The sequence below is a fragment of the Exophiala mesophila genome (genome assembly GCF_000836275.1).
Source record: "Exophiala mesophila strain CBS 40295 unplaced genomic scaffold supercont1.3, whole genome shotgun sequence".
Taxonomy (NCBI): domain Eukaryota; kingdom Fungi; phylum Ascomycota; class Eurotiomycetes; order Chaetothyriales; family Herpotrichiellaceae; genus Exophiala; species Exophiala mesophila.
The window spans coordinates 1,914,695-1,933,885 of NW_015622506.1; the positions used below are offsets into that span (position 1 = coordinate 1,914,695).

General features: G+C 50.9%; 7 protein-coding genes across 7 annotated transcripts; 4 read left to right on the plus strand and 3 right to left on the minus strand.

Annotated features, from left to right (window-relative positions):
* Nucleotides 1-1,942: 1,942 nt before the first annotated feature.
* On the plus strand, nt 1,943-3,701 carry PV10_04298 (uncharacterized protein; the record flags this gene model as incomplete). The annotated part of the gene is made up of 5 exons (XM_016368839.1): nt 1,943-2,047; nt 2,101-2,205; nt 2,258-2,830; nt 2,884-2,975; nt 3,035-3,701. 5 exons carry the CDS (start codon nt 1,943-1,945, stop codon nt 3,699-3,701), a joined length of 1,542 nt encoding a protein of 513 aa, XP_016224627.1.
* Nucleotides 3,702-4,767: 1,066 nt separating this feature from the next.
* PV10_04299 (uncharacterized protein) lies at nt 4,768-6,345 on the plus strand (the record flags this gene model as incomplete). Its single annotated transcript, XM_016368840.1, has 1 exon — nt 4,768-6,345. The coding sequence occupies one exon, from the start codon at nt 4,768-4,770 to the stop codon at nt 6,343-6,345; it is 1,578 nt and encodes a 525-aa protein (XP_016224628.1).
* Nucleotides 5,711-8,548, minus strand: PV10_04300 (uncharacterized protein). The gene is made up of 3 exons (XM_016368841.1): nt 7,995-8,548; nt 7,355-7,938; nt 5,711-7,307 (listed from the first exon to the last, which is right to left on the minus strand). The coding sequence occupies exons 1-3, from the start codon at nt 8,441-8,443 to the stop codon at nt 6,685-6,687; spliced, it is 1,656 nt and encodes a 551-aa protein (XP_016224629.1). The 5' UTR covers nt 8,444-8,548; the 3' UTR covers nt 5,711-6,684.
* A 115-nt stretch (nt 8,549-8,663) lies between these two features.
* On the minus strand, nt 8,664-12,453 carry PV10_04301 (uncharacterized protein). Its single transcript, XM_016368842.1, has 3 exons — nt 11,012-12,453; nt 10,326-10,967; nt 8,664-10,265 (listed from the first exon to the last, which is right to left on the minus strand). The coding sequence occupies exons 1-3, from the start codon at nt 12,157-12,159 to the stop codon at nt 9,632-9,634; spliced, it is 2,424 nt and encodes an 807-aa protein (XP_016224630.1). The 5' UTR covers nt 12,160-12,453; the 3' UTR covers nt 8,664-9,631.
* A 418-nt stretch (nt 12,454-12,871) lies between these two features.
* PV10_04302 (glutamate-tRNA ligase) lies at nt 12,872-14,870 on the plus strand. The gene has a single exon (XM_016368843.1). It carries the CDS (start codon nt 12,981-12,983, stop codon nt 14,625-14,627), a length of 1,647 nt encoding a protein of 548 aa, XP_016224631.1. The 5' UTR covers nt 12,872-12,980; the 3' UTR covers nt 14,628-14,870.
* Nucleotides 14,871-15,014: 144 nt separating this feature from the next.
* Nucleotides 15,015-16,082, minus strand: PV10_04303 (uncharacterized protein; the record flags this gene model as incomplete). The annotated part of the gene is made up of 1 exon (XM_016368844.1): nt 15,015-16,082. The coding sequence occupies one exon, from the start codon at nt 16,080-16,082 to the stop codon at nt 15,015-15,017; it is 1,068 nt and encodes a 355-aa protein (XP_016224632.1).
* Nucleotides 16,083-16,755: 673 nt separating this feature from the next.
* PV10_04304 (cysteine synthase) lies at nt 16,756-18,055 on the plus strand. Its single transcript, XM_016368845.1, has 2 exons — nt 16,756-16,948; nt 17,009-18,055. Exons 1-2 carry the CDS (start codon nt 16,816-16,818, stop codon nt 18,022-18,024), a joined length of 1,149 nt encoding a protein of 382 aa, XP_016224633.1. The 5' UTR covers nt 16,756-16,815; the 3' UTR covers nt 18,025-18,055.
* Nucleotides 18,056-19,191: the final 1,136 nt, after the last annotated feature.

Below are 19,191 nucleotides of genomic sequence, written 5' to 3' on the forward strand. Positions count from 1 at the left end.
GTGAGCCACCGATCGGGGTCGAACTTGTCTGGATCCGGGAATACATCCTCTTTTCGATGGAGACTATACGCCTGACATCCCACGATCGTACCAGCAGGAATCTTGAATCCGTCAATCGTGGCCCCGCCAGGAGGAACGACGCGGAATAGGGTCATAGGCACTGGTGGGCGCCAGCGGAGGCCTTCGTGGAGCACCGCATCGAGGTATGGTAACTTATCCAGCTCTGCAATGGAGGCTGTACCCGTGGCGGGGTCAAAGGCATGTTCGATGCTCTTAAGTTCTTCTAGGAGGCGGTCCTGGATGTGGACATATTCTGGAGTGGAGATCCGCCACATCGTGATACACATAGCGTCGCCGGTGGTGTCGACTCCGGCCACCAGATGGTCCATACACTCGGCCGCGATCCGATTCTCGTTGTCGGGAACGACTTGCAGCAGCTTCGAGCACGTGGACACCTTGTCTTTCTCCATTTGATCGGTCCGGAAACCCTCAACGCTTTTCTTTCCATAATCATTGAGCTGGGAGCCGCGCACGTGGAAGTCTGCCGAGTTGCCCTCTAGCTTACGGAGAGTCGCCCGAACCCATTCTTTAACAGCCATCAGAGCATTGAAATAGTATATCATGTACAACCTCGTTCGGTGTTTGACGCCAGAGAGGTCATAGACCAAGCCTCGATGTTCAGACTCCGACAACGTCTTTGTGCCACGTTGCCCGTATAGATGGTTGGTGATGCAGCTGTTGGAGGCGTAGGTGTCAGCACCGTGTTTTCGCTGGTGTCAACGTTGGGTGGCACAAAGGTCAAGGGATACTCACTCCAATGCGTAGTAGTGCAGCCAGGTATATACGTCGACATTGAAGGGAGATTTTTCCACCTGGGTGAGAAATGCTGATGCGTGGCGTTCAATCTTCTGGGCCACCATATCTTGCATGACATAGGTTTTGGCGTAGCGGTCCGCAACCAGTCTCTTACTAGCCGTGTGCTGAAAAAATTTCTCAGCATGCAACGCCAAATGATATAATCGTATGAAGGACTACTTACACTGGCACGATCCAGGCTGGTAAAAGTGTTCCTCTCATTGTAATAGACAAACATGTCATAAAAGTGGCTTTTGGAGTATTGGGACTTGATTCCATAAATCTCCTTCAATGCCCCTACACTGTTGAAGGAGACTTCGGCGGGGGACACCCGGACGACTGGTCCATACTTGACGTGCAGGTCGTCCAGCCACACAGTTCTGTCTCCTTTGAATTCTTGGTACATCACATAGTAGCTAGTGATTGCTGTGATCCATGGGCCAGGGATCTTCGATAAGGGCCCAAAGAATAGACGGTATATAACAAAGGCCACTGCCAAGGCGGTGGCTATAGCCAGAAGCGTCGATGGTGAATTGACGATTTGAAGGACAAGCTTCGCAATACCGACCATGATGACTGGCAATGTAGATGTTGGTGTAGATCAAGTGAGGTATTGTGGTAGGTTGGCAGTTGTTGGTAAGTGACTGCGTGATGCTCTGGGAAACAGCGGATGGTAGTATGAGCTGAAGCTGTGTGATTACAGGCAAACTGGTCATAGTGCTCATAGTATTCTTACGGAAGAGTCTGATTATCAAGTCCACTATCTGATATACTGGTCTCGAACGCCCGAAGTGGCCACTGAGCCTGAGCGAGGCCTTTGATTGGTGGGCAAACAGAGTTGGACGTCCACCTTCGGCCGATAAGCGATAACGCTGGGACAAGTTCGGTACCAACTGCACGGTCCCTCGAGCACTTGAAGTCACATGTGGGCTGATCGATAAGAGGCCGACTAGATATAGTGCATTAAATCAGAGCAGGACGAATACCTCCTTTCTACACGAAATTATCCCAGCTCTATCCACCGCTTCACATAACCTCCTTTCCACAGCTACGCTGCCTTCGACATCTCACCACTGACCAGCACAGCATGGACATGGAGCAAAAAGGTCCCAGCGGCCTTTTCACCGCAAAGGCGGACGGTGACAAGGTTTTGGAAGAATCTAGTAGCAAAGATGAGGGGCAGATCCTCCAGGTTCGTGGTCTTTCCAAACTTAGGGCAGCGGTCATGACATTAAACGTCTATAGATGATGGGCTATGAGCAGCAGACTCTGCGAAACTACTCAGTCCTCGCCCTACTTGGCATGGGATTTGCATTGACCAACTCCTGGTGGGCCATCTCTTCGTCTATGGTAAGGCCTTGTCCCTGTACCTATTGCGTTACGCATGTTGACCATAGCCAAGGTAGTCGGCCTCCCCAGTGGAGGAACAGTCGGTATCGTGTATGGGCTCATCATCCTCTTCCTCGCCTCCATTTCCGTCGGCATTACTTTGTCTGAGCTGGGCTCTGCCTACCCAAACGCGGGTGGTCAGTACTACTGGACCACGCAACTGGGACCTCCACGCACCAGGAGGCTTCTCGCCTATCTGACCGGCCATCTTAGTTGGTTCGGGGCCATATTCACTTCCGTATCGGTCGCTCTCGCGGTCGGAGCCGGGATCGTGGGTATGGTCCAGTTCAACAATCCGGACCTGGTCATCGACCGCTGGATGGTCTTCCTTACTGCCGAATTGATCAACATCGTAGCGGCTGCCTTTAACATCTACAGCAAAATTCTCCCAACCGTGGCCACAGTCAGCCTTTACGTGACCCTGACAGGTTTTGTCGTCTCCTTTGTTACGGTTTTGGCATCGTCGTCCCATTACAACCAGCCGAAGTTTGTTTTCGCTCAGTTCATCAACCAGACCGGATGGTCCAATGATGCCATTGCCTTCATTGTCGGCCTGATCAACCCGAGTTGGGCATTTCCATGCTTGGTGAGTCGACTCTCTGGTGTGCGCGGCAAGGACTGGCACTGATCAGTGAACAGGATGCGGCGACCCATCTGGCGGAAGAGGTTCACCACCCTGAGCGCGCGATTCCCTTGGCCATCATGGGAACTGTGTGCATTGGCTTCGTCACGTAAGCAAAACCAGGTATTGCTGTACTTAGCGAGTCGGAGTAACTAACCACCAGTATAGATCATTCTCCTACGTGATTGCCATGTTCTTCTGCACCACAGATCTAGATGCACTGTCAACCACGAGTACCGGGGTTCCCATCCTGGAATTGTTCTCCCAGGCAGTCAGCTCTCACGCCGGTGTCATCGTGCTCCAAGTGTTGGTCACGATGTCAGGCATTGGGACGCTCATTTCCAGCCAAACGTGGCAGTGCCGGATCGCTTGGGCGTTTTCTCGCGACAATGCTATCCCATGTCACGGCCTGTGGTCAAACGTTAACGAGACACTCCTGGTTCCCATCAACGCTCATATCCTCAGTGTTTTGATAACCGCCATCCTGCTGTGTCTGTACATGGCTTCTTTGACGGCCTTCAACTCCATGGTCTCCGCTTGTGTCATCTTTCTCTACTTATCCTATCTGATCCCCACCCTATGCCTTCTTATCAAGGGTAGGTCCAAATTGCCGAGGGGGCCCTTTTACCTAGGGACCGCGGGACTGGTCGCTAACTGGGTGACGATTCTCTGGATTGTATTCACCACGGTCTTCTTCTCCTTCCCGTACGTGATGCCTGCCGAAACAGACAACATGAATTACCTGTCCGTGGTCTTGGTGGCATTCATCGTCTTTGTCATGGGATATTGGCTACTCTCAGCAAGGAAGAACTTCAAAATTCACGTCATGGAGTAAGAAAGATTGCTTGGTATGCGCCAGTGGCTTGGATTTTAAGTAGCGTCGGAAGGAGAAGCGTCGTGTTCACCTACAACCATATCCCTCTACGATACCTTAGCATAGTCTATGTCAATGCTTCCTGATTCTCCGTTTCCGAGGAAGGAATTTGGCAAATAGAAGAGCAATATGAAGCACGACATGCTGATCGAGCTTTGTTGTTGAAACTTGTGTATATGTGGATTGCTTCGGATCGTTCGAATGACGTACGCCCGAGTCTTGCTTGATACTATCCCCCGAAACCTAAATAAATTCTGATAACAAATGATCGCGGCTCGATATTCGGCCGCTCATGTCGAATTGATGGCTCGGGTTTCAATCATGGAGATGCGCCGGGGGTTCAACATACAGGCTCAGTAAAGAGCATACGCAACGGTCCTCGAATGCTCTGGGCCACTTTCGAGCCGAGAAAGAACAAAGTGTGTAAAGCGCATGATGCACCAGTTCCGCCGATGCTGGAAGTGTTCATGTCGCACTGTGCAGTAAGCATGCTCACTCGATGCTCCTCCAAGAACAAGCAGTAGGTTGCAAACAGCGTCGCGTAAAGGATGATTTAGATGTATGATATTCACCTCCAAGACAATCAATAACAGCGCTTCGACCGGCCCAGAACTTGTTCCAACCAGGAACGCTGTCATGAAAAGGTCCAATGGGATCGCCCGTGCCCGATTGCCCTCCTGGACATTAAGCAATACGCTAGCGGCCACGTTCGCAAGGATCCACCTCAGCCTCCAGTAAAGACGAGGCTGACCAATAACGTTGCAAAGATCTAAGCTAGAGTATGGATCTGAGCGCATCCATCCCCATAGCCTCTTTCTTCCCCCGCCACGGCCGATATAGTCTTATCTCAATGTGGGGCTTGACGGGCTTCAGTTGCCCGTCTTTCCTTCCAACCGAGTATAGAACTTCCTTTTAAGGAAACTGACGGAGACTATTTGATGTGCTCTTGGTCAGAGCCTTCTTCCTGCGATTACTCTCCTGAATCACGCCAAGGACAATCTTGATCACTTTTCTCACAAAAGCCAGTATGGGAATCTTGCCAGCACGAAAGGCAGTGGCCTTCTCCATTCAAAGGGGCCAGACCCTGGATGTGATCAACACTCACGGTAAACAAGTGGTGGACTTTTGGGCCTTTAATCCCAACGACCCCAATGACTTTTTGTCCATGGTACACACGCGTACCATTCTCCTGAAGGTGGCCATCTCCAAGGGAGATAAGCTCTACAGCACGCGAAGGAAGCCAATGTTTACCCTCGTCAACGACACAACCAAGGGTGTGCACGACCTCATCTGGTCTGCCTGCGATGCGGAGAGATACCGAATGCAAGGCGTCATGGGCTATCATGAAAACTGTTCGGACAGCATGCATGGGGCGTTGAAGCAACAGTTTCCCGACTTCCACATGGCTCACGACTGGGTTCCCGACCCACTGAACCTGTTCATGAATGTGGCCATCGATCACCATTCCAATTTGATCATTCGCCCTCCGACCAGTGAAAAAGGGGAGTACGTGACTTTCCAGGCGCATGCCGACTTGATTGTGGTTATGAGTGCTTGTCCACAGGATATCGACCCAGTCAATGCAGGTGAACCGACCGACTGTGAATATCGTGTTGCGGGCGAAACCATCCCGCTCTCGACAAGCCTAATTCAATCCCCATCCGCTCGTCCTCGCAAGGTTAAGGTGGCGCTTTCGTTCGACTTCGACGCTGTCTCTCACTGGCTCGGCACGGGTTGTCATCCGGATAACAACATGGCCGACTATAGCTCTGGCATCTTTGCCGGACAGGTGGGCGCAGTTCGCCTGCTAAATCTATTAAAGCAGTATGACATCGCGGATAAGGTGACGTGGTTTATCCCCGGACACACGATGGAGACATTCCCCGAGACTGTCCAAAAGGTAGTCCAGTCGGGCGCCGAGATTGGCCTCCACGGCTACTCACACGAAGGAATCTACCAAATGACTGAGACACAAGAGACGGACGTCCTTAACAAGTGTATTGAAGTCGCGACAAAGCTTACTGGGAAACCTCCGCGCGGGTACCGGGCCCCTATGTATACTATCCGCGAGACCACTGTTAAACTCCTCCGGAAGAACAAGTTTCTCTATAACTCCTCGCTCATGCATCATGACTCGCAACCGTTCTTCACGCCCAACGACCCGCCGATCAAGACGATTGATTTCTCTAAACCGGCATCCTCCTGGCTGGAGCCTACACCTATCGCATCGCAAGCCTACCCCGAAAGTGGCCTACATCCTCTGGTGGAAATCCCCTGCGGCTGGTATAACGAAGACATGATGCCTCTGCAGTACCTCCCCCATCTGGCCAACAGCATGGGCTACGTCTCCACTCGAACTGTAGAGCAGATGTGGAAGGATAAGTTCCTCTGGTGCTGGGACCATTATGAAGGATCCGGATCCATCGACTTTGTCTTCCCCATCCTGATGCATCCCGACACCAGCGGCATGGCCCATATTATCGGCATGTCTGAGCGGGTGATTCAGTGGCTCAAATCTTTTGGTGACGGCGTCGAGTTCTGCACGCACGAAACTATCGCAAACATCTGGTTGACGGAGCAAAAGAAAATTGCAGGCAAAGCTTAAGCATGGACTCTCAAGCTTTTGGAATATACCTATTGGTGAAAACGGGATGCCTTTGTTCAACCACGTCCTCTTGTATCGTGCTTGACCACCGACATATTTGGCGCGAGCGATTGTGTAACCCCAAGCGCGTATTGTACCCGCCATCCTAGAGGTGAAGGCTGCGTGAATTTCCATTCCATCACGTTCCTCCTCAACCTATCAAGCCTATCAACCCAGTTAACAGCGTCTGCCTGCCTCCTGGATCGCTCGCTAGGTAGGACATGACTTGACAATCACGCGCCCCTCTTCCACATGGAAGTCTCAGTAACACTTCATCGACGTCAATAGGAAGACCCGGCTTCAGCCGTCTTTGTCCAACATCAAGGCCTTGAATTGATTGACAAAGCCTCCGGTGTACTCTCTCCATTCCATGTTCAATGTCTTCCTCTCACCCTCTTCCAGAGAGCTTCTGTCTACATTATCCGAGACTGAACTCTGATTATCGAGTGACTGGTCCTGCCCCCTGTCCAGTAGCTCGTCGATCTTCCATGCGATCCTTTCGGCGCCCTGCCGTGCCCCGGCTAAATTTGCAGCGCCAGGACCAAGCCTTAACCCGGCCAGTCCGCCAGTCAAGAATAATGGGACATCTTTGTCCCACATCAAATCGTCGGTAAGTTTTGGTAGCCCATTAATAGACTGGACAAAGTATTCCTGCCGCATCCGCTGGATACAGGGCACTTTCTCGATGTTTGGTCCTGCTCCTGTAGCATATATGACGTGGTCGATACTATGCGGGAACTGATGTGGTGCGGACGACAGCTTGAGAGACCATGTCCGGCTTTCGCTGCTCCAGATTCCGTCTTCGATGTGAGTGTGAGTCAGCACAGCAAGACTGCCATTGGCAATGTGTCTTTGAAGAATCTTGTCAAACTTTGGGGTTATGCTGCCTCCATTTCGAGCTTCGGAGAGCATCTTGAAACGCTCTGCGGGGATCTTAGTGACGGACACGCTCACCCGGTTGCCAACTTACCTTCATCACTATCCGCCGACCAAAAGACCGACATCTGCTGATTGCGAACCTTCGATACCCACTCCAGGTCGACGTCGAAATGCTTTACTTTGTATCTTCCTCTCAATAACAGCCACACCTTGGTGACTCCACGCCTGATGATTAGATCGGCAACTTGAGCACTGGTGAGTCCACCTCCAACCACCACCACCGAAGTCGGTACTCTTTTGTTAATCCTTTGTAGGACATGCTCTGGCAAGTAGTGCCCGGCTGCAGGATCGAGGCAGTGGCAAACACCTCGCAAATCGTCGCCCAGCTGGAGGTTGCTGTCCATGGGAATTCCGGGCTTACAGCCAGGACCAACTGCGAGGACAACGAACCTGGAGAAAATGTCTTCCTGGTTCGTTGTCAAGGTGAAACATTTACCGTTATTCAACCCGCCCAGGTCTCCGTACTCAATATTTTCGACCCTTGCTTGCACCACCACGTTCCGTAGATGATATCTGTCCACAATATCCTCACAAAAGTCATGGAAGATCTGAGTGGAAGGTGTGAAGTAATCGACACGGTCTCTGTCGTCTATCCGAAGATGTGGGACGGTTTTTCTATAGATTTGTCAAAGCCGGCAGATCAAAAGTCAAGATTTGCCGCCGCTGCTTACCTCTGACGGGTCTTCTTGATCCGATGCTTGCTGATTTCTTTGCCCACCACGTTATGAATTTCTTGTAACTCACAGGCACGCCCAGAAAAATGCGAAAATGTCAACAGAGCATCTCTATCTCTTGGATCTGGATGGAAGAACAGCGGACTCCGAAGATGATCGATCTGCAGTTTGCGGAACCTCTCTCCCCATGCACCCATCCATTTGTCGGAAACAGCATCAAGCACAATGATTGATCTTTCCGGGGGGGCATTTTGACGCGAATCAGTATCTGCTAATCGCCGCCGGATTTTGGATTCGGTTTGAATGGTTTCACGCCGGTTGAATCGTCGCCAGTATCTGCGATGCTCGTCGTCGGTGAAGAGAGCAGACGGAGTGGCTTCTCTTAATCTAGCTGCCACAGCCAAGCCAGCAGGACCGGCACCAATGATTGCCACATCGTATATCATTATCTGATGCGGGTCGAGATGAAACGTGAGCGGAATCAACACGGGTGATTTGTAGAGCTAACGAGCGAGGAATGAAATACGACACACCAGTTCGGCAGGCGTTTCTGACAGGCAACATCTATTTCTACATCTATTTCTACTTCTCAAGGTCCTCAAATCCATGCTTGGACACGCGAACCAGAGCAAATTGAGGACAACAGTTTCGGGTCCTCCTTAGTCACGTGATGCCACCTCATATTCATAATCCCCTCAATGAGCGCGAATGCACGATGCACAATTGCATCAATTTCATTTCTGACTTCAATGTAAGACTGCTATGGTCTTTCTTGAAAGGACGCGACATCTACGAAACAAGCCGATGTCTTTGTTGGAAAGCCGGTCCACCCAACAAATCTCCTCAAGACAAAAGGACGAGACCCAGTACTTTCACACTTCTCCCACTCGACCCTTGTTTTAGGGGCTGTTGTGCGATCTTTTCGTCTTTCGTTCGCCATGCCGTTGCGGTCGAGGCTATCGACTTTTCGCAGTCCTCCGATGGGGTGCCATAGAGTTCATTTACAACGATGATGAGTTGAGCAGAATAGGTGGAAGATGATGTTTTCCTACTAGAAAAGTGTAAACATGCTTCACAGCCCACATCTTTGTACTTCCCCCACATCGGTCCGAGGGAGTACTGTGGAATCTTGCAAATGTCCGTGATCATATGACACACTGTCAGATCAGTTTGATAGTGGACCAGATCGGGTACTGAAATAACGAGTTCTATAAAGGTCCGATACGTGGTATCCCGCACGACTGGTGCAATCCTTGGTCCAAGAGACGATGAGTGGTAGGCATGTCTACCTCAGTCTAATCTCAAAACCCGCGGACAGTAGATTGGTGCTGTAGGTTAACACTCCTTCAAAGTCGCACAACTATACGCGCCGAAGCTATTCCGCTCAAACCAACGTATTGATTTCGGTCGCGCATCTGTTCAAAGAGACACCACCATCATAATCCAAAGCATGACCACTGTAGCGCGTCGCAATTCTTCGATCGCTTTGCAAATGTGATTATACCTCGACCACCCCAGTGCTCAAAGCGATCCCTCTGGGGGATGGGGCTTATGTGATCTTGACTCAAATTGACTTAGCCGAGTGCTGTAAGCGGAGATATCCGTATCTGTAAGTCGCACCGAGGATCTCATCCTTAACCGGAGGTTTGAGAGCCTTGTTCCTTGAGGAGCCTGCTAGCAGGGTTGTCCGGACCAGCACCATGCACAACGGCCGAGAGGCCTTTCCAAAACGCGGCATCCAGTCTCATTGTCGCCAGTTTCGCAAGTGGCCAAGCTCGCGAAAGTGAACGTAGACTATCTCGCCATTTGCTGAGTAAGGCTTTGTTTCTGAGAGCAGCTTCTTGTGTGGCTGACTGAGCAAAGTTCATCAAAATGAATGTCGAAATATAGCAAAGCTGATATCGTGCATAGGGGTGCCAATAATTGGAAAAGTGCTTTGCGTTGAGAGCAGCCACAAACTCCACTGCAACCTTCGCACAGGCGTAGCAGTTCTCGAAGATAAATGAGGTGGGCTCTCGATTCTGTTCTGCGGACTGCAAGGCGCCATACGACAGCGGGCGCAGAAGGGCTCTGTAAATGAGTATTTCCAAGGTGATGTGAGACAATCTGAGCGGTGCACTCTTTTCTAGATCGTCGTCATTCAGATCTGATGTTGCTTTTGACAACACTGACTGTCCTTTCATCCAGGTCTCCATACGCTTACGCAGAGGTTTAGCACGATCCAACAAAGATGTGAGAGATGAAGTTTGCCGTATTGCTTTGAGCGTACTGAATGATTTAGTTTATTAGTACATGGCGATGCAGCGAAGGAGACAGGGTATGGCATACTAAAATTGTTTCAAGATATCTGCCGCAATAGTACTTAGATCGGACATCGCCATGATTGTCGGGATATGCTGTTTGATCGCATTCTTGACATCAGGGTCTGGATGGTCTGTGCCTTCGAAATCGTCGGGAGAGAGTCTGGACACATCCCAGGCGGCGTCATCGATGTGCGACGTGCGGCCGAACACAAGAGCATGCCAGATGTGTTGGACGTAGGTGAGCCACCACAACCTCCGGCGGAGGATGATTTCGTGTCTTGGCAGCCGCCAATTGAGCGGATCAATATTCAGGCCCAAGCTCTCCGCGATAGCCAGGGCAGAGCACGAAAGAGCCCAGGGATTCGGAGACTCGGCCACAGCAAAATTCAGCGGCGGCATCTCCAGAAGCAGAAGAGAGAGCTGGAGGAGCGAGAGATGGGAAAACTGCGAGAGGCGGAGATAGTTGCGATACGCTATAGCCCAAAGATTTTCTGTGGGAAGTTGCGAGTAGCCTTTAGAGACACTCAACTCGTCGTCCAAGAAGGTAAAAGGTGCTGCCAGAGCGAAGACGGTGCTTTTGATACCGATGCAACAGTCATCAGTGAGAAGTTGGCTGAGATCAGACAGAGAGAGCACAGGAAATCGAGGATGAACGCATTGAGTATACCTAATCACGGTTAGCGTAGGGCGTGCCAGGGCTTAGAAACTCACAATTTTAGTAAACGTGAGCCAAGTTCGTTTGGCACGATTTCGTTGAGAAGCTTCAAGTCGCTTTCCTCTGTGTGGGGTCCCGAAACAATCCTTTCCACTGATTTCAAACCATCTTGCCACATCTCTTCGTTGACCATCATAAATTGGAGGGGGACGTTGCCCACGGGTACAGACTGCTCTTCGAAGTGGGTCTGCATGTCCTTGTCATCCAAGATCTTTCGGAAATGCAGCCGAAACATGGGGTGCGTGTCATGCACGTTGTACAGGTAGTGACGAAGGAGAAATGGGTCTGATTCACTGGAAAGACCAATTACCTGGTTTGACCAGCCGGGTTTCGACTCAAGAGAGAATTCAGCTGGCCAGTCCAATCCGTCGCCTAACACACCATCTGCTCCAATACCTGACGATTGAGGCGAGCCATCAAAAGCATCGCTGCTTGGGAAGGTGATTAAGTGCTCCATATCTGCGGCCATTGGCGCAGGTGGTGTGTTAGGCGACGGGTTTGACAGGCGGCTTCGAGAATCTAGAGGCAGAGCCTGCGCAGGATGATGCATGTTGCTGGAGAGATATGTGCCTCTGGCCTCTTCACCTTGTAACTGGAGCTGGTTGTTACCGTTCACTGAAGCTCTGATGGGGCTCTCCGGCCCTGGGATGGCTAAATTCGGAGTTGCGGTCAGATTGTGTCCAGTCTGTTGCAGATCCGAGCGTTGCTGAGGTGTGGTGAGGGAGAAATCCGCTGAAGCCCAACCCATCTCAACCATTTGTGAAGCATCTTCCGGATTGAAGGACACGTGGTCAGGGTTGGGTGAAATCCAAAAAGAACCTGCGTCGATATCCATTTCGGCTTCATCGTTCCCCAGGTCCAACACAACGGGAGGCAGTGGTACCTCTCGGTTACGATCCACCAACGGTATGTTCAGTGAAGGCCTACTAGTCGACCCTTCACCGTGATGACGCAATCGGTATTCTTTTCTCAACGGTTCGATGACGAAGGTACATCGTCTGTCTAAGCGTTTGCATAGCTCGCAACACGTGTGGTTCTCGGGGATCTTGCACTGGACTTTTCTCGTACGGCAGAGGTCACACGGCCTTTGCCGCTTGGATCGGTACTTGCGGGCCGTTGTTTCCGGCGGCGGATCTAAAGCCATGAAGTGAGTAAGCGAGGCTTCTCTTAGGCATGGTATATAATATCATGCCTCAAAAGCCATGGTCCAAGTCGCTGCGAGGGTCGATGTCGATCTTGTAAATCGCGAATGGCGGAAGTAAGTGAGGGCGCAGTTCACAGACCACAAAGGCGGGATGGGTGGGTACAGGCACGTGACACTCATGTCAAACACTAACTAGGCCAAAGGGTGTAGAACCAGGCGTACGAAGTAAACCCTACTTAACCGCATAACTGTAAGAGGGCCCAAGTAGATCGATAGGGCTATATGATAACATTTAGAGATAGTAGATCGCCGTAAAGTAATATAGAGACTTCTAATACCATTAACCAATAGGGTTCCCTATAGCTGTCATCCCTGATTCCCTGGCGCGCCTGAACTCGTTTACAGCCAACCTACTAAGTGTCCGTCCAGTGACGCTGCTTTTGATCTAGAATGGGATCCACCAGGTTGAGTCAAAGGGATCAACTCGCGCTAGGGCGTTTCCGCCCCTCACAACCGGTGAGTTACAGGTGAAGTGTCCTGTGAGCATAGGGCAGCATCACCCTCGATCTAAAACGGGGTTAAGCGCGAGCAGATTTTACTTCTCTTGGCTTGGCAGGCACGTAGATTTGGGCCGATCGCCGATGATTCAAACATGGTGGACAAGGCTGTGGCAATTCCCTCTCCCCGCGCGAGGCTGAGTCAATGAGGCACGAAATCCTCAAAATTGTCTGAATCACATACAACTGTATTTCTGCATTGTCCTCACCCTAAACCCGCATCTTGACTCTATATCCTATCCAATCTCTCGTTCAACCTCGAAAATGGCGACCAAGAACCCTCCCAAGGCCAAAAAGGCCCCTAAGGTCAAGCAAATGGAACTTCCCAACGCCGCCAACGGTGTAGTCACACGATTCCCTCCCGAACCCTCAGGATACCTTCACATTGGCCATGCCAAAGCTGCCCTCCTCAATGATCACTTTGCCCACACTCAATACCCCGGTGGAAAGATGATCCTTCGCTTTGACGACACCAACACCGAGAAAGAGAAGGAGGAATACCAAGAATCCATCCGTGAGGATGTTGCCCTTCTGGGGATCAAGCCAGATACCATCTCCCACACCTCGGACTATTTCGAGCAGATTGAAGAGTACTGTTTCAAGATCATCAAGGCCGGAAAGGCGTTCGCAGACGACACTCCAGGAGACGTCATGAGTGCAATGAGACTGGCACGTGAACCCAGTGTGCACCGAGACGACAGTGTTGAGGACAATCTCGCTCACTTTGAGGAAATGAGAAAAGGCACAGATGAAGGACGCAGATGGTGTATCCGGGCCAAGATCTCTTTCGCCAACGACAACGCCTCTCTCCGTGACCCTGTCATCTACCGATGCCCCAAGACACAAACCCCCCATCTCCGTACCGGCGACAAATACAAAGCATATCCTACATATCAATTCGCCTGTCCCATCGTCGACTCTCTCGAAGGTGTGACACACGCCCTCCGCACCACTGAATACAACGACCAAGATGCGCAATACAAATGGATTCTCAAGGCCTTGGAGCTCCGCGCCCCGTTCATCTGGACCTTCTCCAAAATCCAATTCGTGCGAACCCTGATGTCCAAGCGAAAACTCACCAAGCTCGTCGACGCCGGTGTCGTCTCCGGCTGGGACGACCCACGTTTCCCAACTGTTCGAGGAATCCGTCGTCGGGGTATGACCGTCGAAGGACTCCGTGATTTCATGGTCAGCCAAGGCCCGTCCAAAAACATCGTCAACATGGATTGGCACACAATTTGGCAAACCAACAAGAAAATCATCGATGTGATGGGAAAACGATTCACTGCCCTCGCCGACACCAATCTAGTCGTATGCAAGATCCAGGGTCTCGACAAGGATGAACCGTATTCGGAGACTAAACCCTGCCATGCCAAGTACGACCTCGGCGAGAAAACCGTGTGGTACAGCAAGACCATCCTGGTGGAACAAGAAGACGCACAATCATTTGCACAAGATGAGGAAATCACGTTGATGAATTGGGGTAATGCGATCGTGTCGGGAATCGAATATGCTTCGCAGGACAAGACTGAAGATATTACCAGTGGTGTGGCCTCGCTCAACAACATCAAGGAATTGTCGATGACGTTGAACTTGGCCGGTGACTTCAAAGCGACCAAGAAGAAGATCACTTGGTTGTCGCAAGATCAACCTCTTGTTCCGGTTGAGCTCGTTGAGTTTGATCATCTTCTGTCAAAGGATAAATTGTCTGAGGAGGACGAGGCCAAGTGGGAAGACTTCCTTACGCCAAAGACCGAGTTCACTACTTCGGCCGTTGCGGACTGTAATGTCGCGGATGTCAAGGTCGATGAGGTCATTCAGTTTGATCGTAAGGGCTATTTCAGATGTGACAAGGCTGCGACCGAAGGTCAGAAGGCTGTCTTTTTCAAAATTCCTACCGGTAAAGATTAGAGGACCATGTTAGTGGAGGCGAAAGCTGGGAGATACTATCACGTGTCACGGTATCAAAAGAATGGCTTCAGAAAATAGATGTTGCTTGGTCTCAATTCATTGTGTGGATTGCCATTATACTGTGGCACCTTCTACCGGCGCGATCTCTGTGACCCCAGAATGAGACCAAAATCCATTGAAACCAACAATTCTCTGCATCGGTTTTTATTTTCTTGTGGTCGCATTCCATCCATCAAACTTGCCTGCACTTTCCAATCAAGAATCTTCCAACGTCTTACTACTCTGATCTTTTGCTTCTGACCCAATGCTCCGTGCAAAATGAGATAGCCAAGTATGCCACCGCTTATGAATCATTAGAAGGCTTCATAATACTCACTTCAGTTGTCGCTACAAAGGCTCAACTCCCAACGATGCAGCAAATAAAGCATCCTTGTCCACCGCAGTCCGGCCATAGAGACATCGAATCCTCCTCATGGTGCCGGGACGAGAATCAGCGAGGCACTTGAAACATTCGAGCCAGGCGTGGAGTTGCTCCCAGGAGGAGATGTCTTGGTACATGGCGTTCTCAAACACCAGATCTTGAACTTGAAGGATCGATTCGTCCCAATTTGTCATCATGGCGTTGGTGGTAGGGCGGAAGAAGGCAGAGCGAGTGAATTTGTCATTGACCAGTGATGCCTCGACTTGACAAGTGCATATAGTTTGCGAATTCATATGGACGAAAGAACTGGTGTCGATATGCCAGACGAAAAGGTCGCTAATGAGGATGCTGGGTCGTCGATTTCTGTCGAGCAAGCCAGTCCACGTATTCGATAAAAGACAAAGTTGATCTCCCTGGTCTCCCTCGTCCTCTAAAGCGGGATCGATTGGCGATAAAGGGTAGTGAGTGGCGAAAGTGGGCTGGAGTACGATGGGCAAGTCCTTTGCATTATTGAGATTGTTGCATTCATCCAGGTGGGCCGCGACCTGTAGACGAATATCGTCAAGCTGTCGTTTGCCTTCACTGGCCTCGTCTCGCAGCGTCTTGATGGTTGCAAGATGCTGTTTGTTCATGGTTTCCGCAACAGCAAGATCCTTGTTGCGCTGAGCGAGTTGTGTGTTGCTTTGCAAGAGCTCTTCAAAGGTGCGTTCATACAAATTGGCAGCATCGCGGAGGAATTTGTTCCGTTCTGCTTCGTCCAAGGTCAGTTCGCTAGCTTGTGGATTGTCGTCGTCGTCGTCCATGATGACGTCGTTGGTTCCGTTGGGAGGCTCCTCAGTCCTACCAGCAGGCCGTCTACACACAAGCCTCAGGCGCCTTGCCGCCATCAGATGACTGCTCTCCTCGTGGATCTCAGGTGCGCGGGTTAGTGATGGCAGATATCGACTCCCCACGGGGGTTTGAGATACGCGGGTCTGGAGTCGCGGCTTTGCCGCAGGGGATTCAAGATTCAGACCTGATCGAGTTAGGACCATGATTGCTTGCCAGAATGTGAAGTATGAAGTGGAAGATACACCAACCGAAGCAAGATAGGAAAGAAAAGGTCAGAGAACAGAGATATATGTGCACAATGGGATCTGCAGAGTGAGTGAGGCAGATTCAATCTGCCAGGCATTGACGCGATCTGTTTGTTTTTCACACGCTGTTACAGTGAAGAAAGCCATTTCTTCGCCAATCTGAGGCAGAGGTCACGCAGAATCTTCACTTTACCCTCCTTTCAGTTACTGCCGCACCTCGACTCACCTCACCTCGCACTCGCATCAGTCACGGCACTTGAGTAGCGTGTTGTGCCCTGGTGAGCTGGCTATGTCAAGGTGACCTACCGGCACATGGACATTTGCATGATGTGGTTCTGATACAAGTCGAGTATAACAAACCCATACTTTTCAGAAGCTGTCGTTGTCAGCGTTCACATATACGAACAGCAAAATTGTGTGTAAGTATATGATTATTTCAATGAAATATAGAGAATGAGAGGAAGAAAGAAAAGAAGGTCGTCTCTTTATGAAATATATTTGTGGAGCAGAGCAGTTGTCGTTATTGGTTGTTGCGCCTTCCCATTTGCTGTTTGCCGGGACCGCGGATCTCCTCCGCAAATGATGCCATGGCAACTTTTTTCCAACAGATGCTCGCCAGACTTTGTCTCTATTCCATTCCCCGAACCGCCGATTTCAAGCGCCATATATCCGTCTGCATAATCTCGGAACCATGGCGAATGTATTGAGGGGCTCCATTCGTCGCTTCGCCACCACAGCGACACGCGCAGCGACTGCGGAGGCCACCAACTCATATGGAGTCCGAGTCTCCAAAGCTCAAGGCGTTGTCGACCAATTGACAGGAGGTACTTTCTCTGCACCACCCAATAGTCCTGTCTCTTCGCAAACTAACCAACAATCTCTAGCCATCGGAAATACTCCTTTGATCAAACTCAAGAAAATCTCCGCCGATACGGGATGCAACGTGCTGGGCAAAGCCGAATTCCAAAACCCCGGTGGCAGCGTCAAGGACCGAGCCGCGCTGTATGTGGTAAAAGATGCGGAAGAGCGAGGACTGCTGAAGCCAGGCGGCACAGTGGTTGAAGGCACAGCTGGAAACACAGGCATCGGTCTTGCTCACGTTTGTCGAGCTCGAGGGTATCGATTGGTCATCTACATGCCCAACACACAGTCTCAGGGCAAGATTGATCTGCTGAGATTACTGGGCGCCGAAGTCTACCCTGTCCCTGCCGTCGCATGGGAAAACTCAGACAACTACAACTGGCAGGCGAAGCGTCATGCAGAGCGGTTGCAAAAGGAGGATCCAGAGCATGGTGCTGTATGGACCAATCAGTTCGATAACACGGCCAACCGAAGGGCTCATATTGAAACCACGGGGCCGGAGATCTGGGCTCAGACCGAAGGCAAGGTGGATGCATTCACGTGCGCCACTGGCACTGGAGGGACTTTGGCGGGTGTGACTCGATATCTGAAGGATGTCAGTGGCGGTAGGGTCAAGTCCTTCCTCGCTGATCCTCCTGGCTCAGTTCTTTACTCGTACATTAGCTCGGGAGGTCAATTGAAGGAGAGAAGTGGTGGTAGCATCACTGAAGGGATTGGTCAAGGTCGAGTGACGGATAACCTTGAAAACGAAGTCAAGGAACTTGACGGGGCACTGCACATCGCGGACGAAAAAAGTATTGAAATGGTATACCGAGCCCTCGACGAGGAAGGCTTATATCTTGGAGCCAGCAGTGCTCTGAACGTGGTGGCGGCTAAGGAAGTTGCTGAGCAATTGGGCCCTGGACACACGGTGGTCACCGTGCTCTGCGACGGTGCATATCGTTATGCTGATCGACTCTTCAGCGAAAAGTGGCTGCAGTCGAAAGACCTAAGAAAGGTCATTCCTAAGCACCTCGAAAGATATATTGTTCTACCATAGATGCTCCAATCCCAAAAAAATCCAATCCATGACCACAATCTAAATTCAACCTCGCAACCCCCTCTTGTATACTCAAACCTCACAGGTAATGCCTCTGACATAGAATCTGATGCCGGTGCATTTCGCCCCCAAATGCTCCTTGTCGATCCTCACGCTGGAGCCGGTACAGTCAGCCTGGTCCCAGAATGAACAGGCACGGAAGCGATCAGCGCACGACTCGACCCACACCGCCATCAAGCCCTCTTGTCCCACCGGAACGCAGGCAGTCGTAGCGGGAATGGTGACATGGGCAGTAGCATTGTTGCAGCCGGTCGAGGTCGAGGGTTCCAGGGCAAAGACACATTGATCAGCGGCTGGTGAGGAGGTGGCATGAAGGCGCTCTTTTATGGAACTCAAGTTCCACGGTAAGGGTAAGGGAAAGGTGGGTGGTGAGGCGGCTGGTGCGGCGGAGGTGTCAAGGCGCTCTTTGATGGAAGTCATGTTCCACAGTAAGGCGTCGGCTGTCAGTGTTAGACACAGCAGCAGAGTGCTGTACATGATGTGATTTAGAATCATTGCTCAGATACAGTAATGGGTGCTTGTCGAGGTCGACAGACAAGATGGGTCCGTTGAGAGAATCACACTCAGTTTTGATCTCGACAAACCTGACAATCCACAGCTGTAATTGGAGAGCTTGATATTGTTGTGGGTGATTGAACATGAGTCAAAGAACAGGACGGAGGGGGTGACAAGAACAATGGGAATGTCAAACAGACCTGACCCAGTCATCCTATCCCGGACTCATCATGATTTTCCTTTGTTTGAACGCACACGAGCTCTGCGTTCATTATTGCTCCATCACCTTCGATCCATCCGCCCATGACCAGGTCGGCAGCAAACACCGCCGTATGGTGAGTCATCTGAGCCGATAGCATGACATTCAAACAGAGAAAGCGGGAAGAATCATCCACCGTCGACAGGTCCGCTGCGGGGAGTGAGCAGCGGTAGATTCAGGAAGAGTTGAGAGAGAGACAAACCTGAAAAAGATGAGAATATTCAATGATTAAAGGCAGATCAATGCCTTCGGACTCAAAGGGAAGGCATGCACAACTGGGGCAACTGCTCCTTCTGCAACAACCCCGGACCTCGCGTCGCGTCATATCGCGTAATCCAAAAAGAGCCGCACGA